Genomic DNA, 9,915 nt, shown 5'->3' on the forward strand with positions numbered 1-9,915 from the left:
GGTCTTGAGATTATAACATGTTATTAAATAATTGATAGATTTATATAATCCTGCTATCATAAGGTTAAAGTGAACATACGGTCCTGAGACCATAATAAATCTATATTTATTGTATGTGCGGTCTTGAGACTACAATATGCTGTTGGTGGATGTATAATCTTGTGTGTAGTCCTAGTGTTGTATGGCTAGGGTAAATTTATATTGGGTATGTGTTAAGTGGAAAAATAAATGTTTCATTGTCAGTGGATAGTGTATCTGTTGACTGAGTATATTGCGTCAATTGTGAATAATGTATCAACTTGACAATTGCTAAAGTGTTGAATGCTATGTTTCTAATGTGAAAGGTTTACAATATTGCACTGTATTGGGAATATTGCATTGTGTTGGAAGCTTGATGGTCTTTGTGATATAAGCAAGTTTACACATAAAAGGGGAAATATTGGTTCCCAAATTAGGGATTGTCAATATTCTATCTCTATGTGTGGTATACCTCTGTACTTAAGCTTTGTTAGATAGATATGGTTGAACAATATCAAAAGAAATTAGTTGATGATTTTTCTGCTTCTATATATGAGATTGTGTCACTGTGTATATGTATATGAAATGTCCTTGATAGATCAGACTGGTTAATAGGTGTATATAAGGTTGATATGTCATGTATAATATAGGAAGTAGGTTTTAGCTTTCTTGTTTAATTCCATGTGTATGTGTTGATCTATCGTTTTCCATTTTCCTTTTGTTTTCATTTTCAATTTTACTTCTTGTATGTGATTGATTTAATTTCATTGTCTAAGTTCAGTCCTTTTGGTGCAATAGTTTTTAGTTCGTACATCCATCTTAATTCAAGTTTATTTATTTTCTGTATGAAGTCGCCCCCTCTCCAGTTCGGTTTCACTTCCTGTATACCCACAAATGGTAGTGTGCTTGGATCGCTGTTGTGATTCTCTTTGAAATGTCTAGATAGGTTATGATCCGCTAAGCCTTTCCTTATATTTCTTAGGTGTTCATTGATGCATATCTTCAGTTTCCTGGTGGTTCTTCCTATGTATTGGTGAAGACATCCACATTCTAATAGATAAATAATTCCTTTGCTGTTGCATGTAATGTTATCTCTGATCTTGTATTCTTTGTTCGTGATGGAAGAGTTGAATGTTGTCATCGGTTTTGTGCTGTTGATCTTCTGATTTTTGCAGCCTTCACATGTGCCACAAAAGTAAAACCCTCTTGGTGCTGGAATGTTGTTTATAGTCTTCTGTTTGGATGTGCTGGGTTTGATGTGGTTCTGGAACAGTTTCTGTCTCAAATCCGGAGATTTTCTAAATACGGTTTTGGGTATTTCAGAAAGATCATCTGCCAGTGTGTCACCTTCCATCAGTATGGGCCAGTTCTCTTTTAAGACTTTTTTGAAGTTGTTTTGATTGCTGTGAGTAGTCTGTAATGAATAGAACTTCTTTATTTTCTTTTTCTTTTTGTTCTTCATGTTCTTTCCATCTGTTCCACCTCTTGGTAGGCTTGTTCAATTAATTGTCTGTTATATTTATTTACCTCAAATTGTAGCGCTAGTTCTTGTCCTTGTATTCTGTAGTCTTCTATCTTTGTGCAGTTTCTTCTAAATCTTACAAATTGTCCTCTGGGTACTGTCTTCAACCAGTTTGGATGGTGACAACTTGATGATAAAATGAAGCTATTCACATCTACTGTTTTTCTAAATGTATTTGTGTGGATCCTGCCTTCTTCTAGGTAAATCTTGAGATCTAGACTCTCAACTTCTTTTTTGCTATATTGTGTGGTGGATATCAAATTGTTGTCGTTCTTGTTCAGGGTTTTGACAAATTCTAGCAGGGTGTGTTCTTCCCCTCGCCAAACGCAGAAGACATAATTTATATATCGGGTCCAGAGTACGAGATTTGTCCCAAGGTCTTTGGACCATATATGGTGGTCCTCCCACCAACTCATGAATAAGTTGGCGAAGCATGGCATAAATCTCATAACCGTTGCTGTGCCGTTTATTTGTAAAAAGTACCTGTCATCAAACCAGGCATAGTTCTGTGTAAGAATGAAATTGATACTTTCCAAACTGAAGTCTCGGTATTGTTGAGTCTTTATCTAGATGGTTTTTGATGCTGTAAATGCCTTGATTGTGGTTAATGACTGAATAAAGGTGGTCATTCCGAGTTGTTCGCTCGCAAGCTGCTTTTAGCAGCTTTGCACATGCTAAGCCGCCGCCTACTGGGAGTGAATCTTAGCATAGTAAAATTGCGAACGAAAGATTAGCAGAATTGCGAATAGACACTTCTTAGCAGTTTCTGAGTAGCTCCACACTTACTCGGCAACTGCGATCAGTTCAGTCAGTTTCGTTCCTGGTTTGACGTCACAAACACTCCCAGCGTTCACCCAGACACTCTCCCGTTTCTTCAGATACTCCCGCGTTTTTCCCAGAAACGGCAGCGTTTTTTCACACACACCCATAAAACGGCCAGTTTCCGCCCAGAAACACCCACTTCCTGTCAATCACATTACGATCACCAAAACGAAGAAAAAACCTCGTAATGCCGTGAGTAAAATACCTAACTGCATAGCAAATTTACTTGGAGCAGTCGCAGTGCGAACATTGCGCATGCGCAATTAGCGGAAAATCGCTGTGATGCGAAGAAAATTACCGAGCGAACAACTCGGAATGAGGGCCAAAGTGAAGTGACGTCTGCTGTGAACATCCAGTAGTCATCTTCCCATACTAAATCTTACATAATGTTAAGGATGTGGGTAGTGTCTCTTAAATATGAGGGCTGTTGTGGTACATAGGGTTGTAGAAAATTGTCCAGGTATTCTGATAGGTTTGAGGTTAGTGATCCAATTCCGGAAATGATTGGCCTTCCGGGTGGATGTAATGGGTCTTTATGAATTTTTTGGTAAGTTACAGAATACTGGGATCACTGGATTACTGGTGGATATGTACTTGAATTCTTGTGGTTTGAGTATTCCTGTTTCTAATCCATCTTAGAGGTGAATATTTAATTGTTTCTTAAATGCTTTTGTCGGATCTTGTTTCATTAATTTGTAGGTTGTAGTGTCATTCAGAATCCGCTTTGAATCCTCCATATAATCTGTCGTGTTGAGGATAACTATTCCCCTACCCTTGTCCGCCGGTTTGATTATGATGGAGCGGTTTTCTTGTAGTTCTTTAAGTGCCAGGGATTCTTTCTTGGTCATATTTCGATGTATCTTTTTGCTTGTAGTTATCTTCTCTATATCTTTTTCTACCATTTGTGTAAATGTTTCTATCTGAGCTCCTTTGAGGTGGCTTAGAAAAAAATCTGAAGGGGGCTTCAGTTCTGTATGTTTGAAAATGGATGTTTCTTTGTTATTTCTTATTTCTGCTGGTTTTGTGTTTGTGTAGCATTTTACCCTAGCCATACAACACTAGGACTAGACACAAGATTATACATCCACTAATAACATATTGTAGTCTCAAGACCGCATATAAATATAGATTTATTATAGTCTCAGGACAGTATGTTCATTTTAACCTTATGATAGCAGGATTATACACATTTATCAATAACTTAATAACATATTATAATCTCAAAATCGCATATGATTATATATTGATTATATATTTATTATAATATTTATAGTTTCAAGACCGCATGTAATTATATAATTAATAGTCAATCCACACAAGACTTTATTTAACACTATCATTTCACAATAAAGATATTATATGCACTTACTACAAATTTAAACCCTCACTGCTAGTCATCTTTTACTTTTTTCCGCTGTGCTCTTATTATATACTATGTTCATAGATCCACCTTACACCATTTCTTAATATAAATTTAGACCGCTTCAAAGACATTAGACATGCAGCAGAATGTGGCTAAAATGCAGAGTGATTGACAACAGGAACAAAAAGTCAAGTGGATACATCAATTAAAATGGACCAATTAAACAGCTCCGTTTACTATAACTACTAAACACAAAGAGACTACACTACCCACAATTCCCAGAAGAAGACCAGTAATTGGTTGAATCGCGTTGGAGAGGGAGAGACAGTGACAACAAGCAAACCAGATCTATGCACGGACTGACCCAGGAAAACCAGCGGCAGCAACAAACCAAGATGAGAAGCTCAGTCCCAGTGGCCGCGTTGCTAAGTCCCGCATCGGAGGACGGATAGTACAGAGAACACCGGCACCCGGGGGCAGGCAGACAGCTCAGCGGGACACCGCGATCACAAGGTACTGGTGAGTGAGCGGGACGCCGCCACTCACAACTCCTCAACTTAAATTCATTTATCCATTTTTGAAAGATTACCACGATCAAGATCACAGTCCATTCACTAACAGACACTTAGTAACCGCTACGGTTCAGCAAGAGACTGTATCCATATTAGACATAAATCTAGAAACATCTCTGGGACTGCTACATACAACTTCTGCATAAAGCGGTTATCCCCTAAATACACCGTTTCAGATATCAATATCCAAAACTATCATTCGCCCCTCTTCTTGCCCATTCTGTTCTCTTTTCATTTCCCACATTTTATCACTGACTCATCCCAGTTATACAATCACATACAGGTTCACTCCCAAAGCGCTTGGTATCCACAAGATTTATTGTTATTTATCAATTATTACATATTTGCCAAGTTGAGAACTTGTAGTAACTTTTAATCAATTGAGTAAAGTATCTATTTTAACATCTCTGACTATTTTCGTTTTTCAACAAGTGACATATTTATAAAACATCTCTAAAATACCCTCATTTGCTGGCAAACATAACATTCCGCAGTTACCATCATTTGTCAGCAAACTACGACCTAAAGAGTGTCACACTCCTTCCACAACAGGCTGAGCGCAGCTCATCAGAAACATTATATTTGGCCACTTGTGGGTTTATTACCTAGTTATGAGCAGCAGCGAGTGTTATTAGCTAAACAACGGCACAGTGCCCAGGTGCATATTACTAATATTTCTATATCTAATGGGACATAGCTGCACTCACCCCCAGCACTGTGTCTCCCCCCAGCCCCCCGCCCCCTCCCCCCATGAACACACACACACACACACACACACATACACACACACACACACACACACACACACACACACACACACACACACACACACACAATGTCTCTGCTGCCCTGGTTAATTTTGGTTAATTTTTTGGCACATTTATTATAATTTTCATTTTTAAGCAGTATATCAGTTACCCAGGATATCTGATACCAGTGATAAAACAAAACAAATCCTATCCCAGCTTCCTCTCCTCCCGTCTCTCCAGTGTCACAGAGGACATTAATATACACACAGGGAAACCAGATATTGCCCAGATTTGCATGTCTGACCCTGCTCCGTGCTCCCTCTGCCCGGCATGTAATCATTACACCACTGGCACTTGTCACATCGGCTGTCATTATATTAGTAAGGGAAACAGGACAGGTCGCCCGGCTGTGCAGAATGCTGCTGTCTGTGCAGAGTGTGATAAACATCATTTTATCTATAATCGGGATACATGGAATCATCATAAACTCCGCCATCCTCTCTGTGTACATCAGACTCTGGAGAACGAGCAATAGACTCATAGCCAGTGACCCAATCCTGCTCTCTATGGCTCTCACCAATCTCCTCCTGGTGTGCCAGTTGTTGGTGAGCAATTACTTGTCTTTTCACACTCAAATGAACACAAGAATTTTATTGTTTTTGAGTTATGTCCTGTTTGTCCTACAGAATATGAGTTTTTGGAACACCGCCTGGCTTTCCATCTGCTACTGTGTGAAACTCGTCACCGTTACCCACCGGATCTTCCTCTGGGTGAAAATGTGGTTTTCCTCTTCCATCACCAAACTCCTCATAGGATCAGCAATATGGTCAGTTCTGGTGACTTTGCCATTTTTCTGGACAGCAGAGATGATGTTTCCACAGAAAACAAATATTACTGATGGGTCAATAGGTTTTGCAATGACGGTAAATGTCCTTTACACTGTGACTAATATGCTGTTCAGTTACATCCTGCCCTTTACCCTGACTTTCATCTGTATTGGTCTCAGTGTGACGTCTCTCCTGCACCATGTCTGGAGGATCAGGCAGAACGTGTCCCAGGACAGCTCATCCCCTCAGCTCCAGGCTCTTGTTCGGGCGGCTGTGACAATGACGCTGCGTGTGGTGTTGGACCTGATCTTCCTTATTATCATTATTTACATGTTTGCTGTGTCGTTCTATATGAGTCCAGTGATGGATACATTATTCTTGGTGTTCCTCTACTCATATCCATCAGTACAATCTTTTATACTAATCTTTGGAAACCCCAAATTAAGAAGAAGTCTCTTCAGATGAGAAGTTACCTTGTTGTCATTAGATGACACAGAGGACCTGTAGCTGAGTATTATGCAGTAATTATATCTTACACATTCTTAGCAGCTTAAAGAAAAATAGATTTTAGGATTTTTTTTAATCTTTCCTCTATTATGTAGTATATGTGATATTGTTTGTGTAATATATTAAGAAAAGAAATGCACATAAATTACCATCGTAGTCCATTGTGAGTTTCAATATTGTCTCCTACTTGCTGTCTTCTGATAACCCCAGGCTTCTAAGGTAAATCTTGGTGGAAGGCTGTAACCCAAAGTATAGTGCCCCTAGCATTGCCCCCCCCCCCCCCCCCCCAGCTGGGTGAGAGTGATGATGGAGATGTAGTATAGACACTGTTAGTCACTTTGTACATCTCTCCGCTCCTGTTACATCACTACATGATGATTGCTGTGTCACACTGTCCTGCAGAAGGCTACATAGTGTCATATTCCCATCACTGCTGTGTCCTGTCACTGACCAATAGCCGCCCTGCACACAACTTCAGACACTAAGTGCCTGGTACTTACCACAACGCTACTAGCCGCCACCTACATTAGGGTGATAATAACTTAATTGACACTAACAAGCTTCTCGCTTCAATAAGGGAAAGATCCACTTAGCACCGAAGGCCCAAATAATAATGTATAGTCCTATACTGCCTGGCGGGGGGGGGGCAGTCGTAGACAGAAGTGGCTGTAGACTGGAAGTGATGGGTATTATGGGAAGAAGTGCTGAGATACTCACACTACTGTACATGGCCCAATGTATTGTGTCAGTGGAATCAGGATTAAATACTGATGTCGGGATCCTGATGTATGAAATCCTGACATGGGTGAGCAAAGGGTATTACCCCCTCTCCTCTACCCCCTAACCCTCTGGCCCCGCAGACTAAACCTAGCTTTTACCTTTAGTGCCTTACCCTAACCAACCCCAAGGGGTGCCTAATCCTAACCCTCCTATCCCACAGCCAAACCCTAACCCTAACCCCCCCCCCCGCAGCTTAACTCTAACCCTTCAGGGTGGCGCCTAAACCCCATATGTTATGTTTTAAAAAATACACCACTTTACTGTTGCCAATTGGTGTTGAATGCTTGTGATGTGTCCCAATCAAATGCACAGAAATTATAAATGTGTTGTCTGTAAATAGATGTTAAATATTTTTTAAATATTGATTATTTTATCCAATTTAGTTATAAATATGTATTCAAACTTCAAAAAGATATGCAATTAATTGTAATCATTATTTTTAAGTAAAAGTAAATGTACATATACTGATGGATCCTCATTCATCGTTGCAGTTTCGCCACCTAAACTGAGTATTTGTCGCGCGTTAGCTATAGCTCGAGTTGTTGAGGTATTGCACAGAGAGGCGCGTTAAGGTGCGACAACATACATAGCATGCAATACACATCTTCACCACTGGGTGGCTAATGCTCCACTAATCCAGTACAGTAAAGCGAATAGCAGAAGATGGATATACAGTACAGTACAGTAATCGTACGGTAATAGTGTACTCTCAGCAAGCTATGGCAAATTGGCAGTTACAACTGTAATGTTATACACACAGACCAAACGTCATATGGAGAAGGACTATCAGGAACTTGAAGTGTATAGCGTACTGTAAATAAACGAATGCTGTAGAAAATATTCATTCTCTGTCAGGACCAAAAAAATAAATCAATTAATAACTTTGTATAAATAGCTGTGTGATTCCAACTCTATGGCTGAGTGTAATGATTTATTTTCCTTTAGAGAGCTGTGTAGAACTCTGAACTGTACTTTTCTTTGTGTGCATTGGAGACCCTGAGCCAATCTACAGATGTGTCCTCTTACATCCGTGCTGCAGTCACGCTAAATAGCCCTTGAAGTCACACCATGCCGGCAGAGGGACTCGGCAACGCTGATCATCTTTTTTTGTTTTTCCCGCTAAAAAGCGTCTTAGACGCAAAGTAATGTAATAGGACGCACAAACAGCTTCTGCTGATTAAAATGATATGCAGCATGTCTCTATTCTGTGTGTGACTGTGACTGTATTTGCATAGAAAATGCTCTGCTACAGTGTTTCCCTGGAAAACACTGTAACGTTTCATTTCGGATGCAGATAAGAGCCGCTATTACACATAGAATATTGGCATGCTGCATATCATTTTAATCAACGGAAGCTGCTTGTGCATCCTATTGCATTACATTGTGTCTAAGATGCATTTTCAGGGCAAAAGCTGCAAAAAAAGACACTCGGCTCTACCGAGTTCGGCTACAGCATGGCGCAACTTGAAGGGCTGTTTAGCTTGACTGCAGCAAGGATGTAAGAGGACACATCTGTAATATGCATTTACAGCAAGGAAAGATGCCCGACAATAGCAGAGCTGCCCGGCAAATGACGGCTCACTCACGCCAAGCATCTCTAGATCTCTATGTGCATGCACAATGCTGACATGCCTTATAAATGAATGTGCATTATGTGCCCTCTGGGTTCCCTTCCCCCAACCAAAGCCAGCACGAGCCATTCATTTATATACAGTAGTGTACCGGCCGTGTTGTGTTTGTCATTTACTAAGCAGTGCACCCAGTCCGTGATATCACAGTCTCACAGAGGGAGGGATTAGTGGTGGGGGAGGCGGCCTATTAAAGCAATGGGGAGGCCCAGGAAGAAGTGCAGTAACTCAGTCTCATAAAGATAATACTATCGTAATTTGTAGTCACACTTGTATATATGTGTAATAAGTAGCACCTACGTTTTTTTTCTAATTTCGACTGTATACGTGTGTGCATGTCTGAGACTGTATACAAAGTATGACGTCACTTGTTTTTTCAAAATTAGAAAAAAAAAATGGAGGATGACAATTTATACACAGATATACAAATGTGTCCTTTGCGGGAATCGAACCCTAGCTCACGGGCATGGTAATAGGACGCACAAGCAGCTTCCGAATTATAATGATATGCAGCATGTCTATATTCTGTGTCTGACTGCGGAGTAATGTTGCCCATACCAAACAATCAGATTAAATATACAGGTTGAGTATCCCTTATCCAAAATGCTTGGGACCAGAGGTATTTTGGATATGGGATTTTTCCGTATTTTGGAATAACTGCATACCATAATGAGATATCATGGTGATGGGACCTAAATCTAAGCACAGAATGCATTTATGTTACATATACACCTTATACACACAGCCTGAAGGTCATTTTAGCCAATATTTTTTATAACTTTGTGCATTGAACAAAGTGTGTCTACATTCACACAATTCATTTATGTTTCATATACACTTTATACACACAGCCTGGAGGTCATTTAATACAATATTTTTAGTCACTTTGTGTATTAAACAAAGTTTATGTACATTAAGCCATCAAAAAACAAAGGTTTCACTATCTTATTCTCACTCAAAAAAGTCCGTATTTCGGAATATTCCGTATTTCGGAATATTTGGATATGGGATACTCAACCTGTATGTATATATATATATATATATATATATTCTTCTAGAAGCAGCTAGATAAATGTTAAGTAGAAACTGAATGGATAGAGATGCTATTACTCACCACATTTCCGCGA

The 9,915-nt window shown here is 39.7% G+C and overlaps 1 protein-coding gene across 1 annotated transcript; it reads left to right on the forward strand.

Moving 5' to 3' along the window:
• The first annotated feature begins 5,462 nt into the window (after nt 1–5,462).
• Nucleotides 5,463–6,338, forward strand: LOC135047443 (taste receptor type 2 member 41-like). The gene has a single exon (XM_063955452.1). It carries the CDS (start codon nt 5,463–5,465, stop codon nt 6,336–6,338), a length of 876 nt encoding a protein of 291 aa, XP_063811522.1.
• Nucleotides 6,339–9,915: the final 3,577 nt, after the last annotated feature.

The sequence above is a fragment of the Pseudophryne corroboree genome, unplaced genomic scaffold, assembly GCF_028390025.1.
Source record: "Pseudophryne corroboree isolate aPseCor3 unplaced genomic scaffold, aPseCor3.hap2 scaffold_931, whole genome shotgun sequence".
NCBI classification, from domain to species: Eukaryota; Metazoa; Chordata; class Amphibia; order Anura; family Myobatrachidae; genus Pseudophryne; species Pseudophryne corroboree.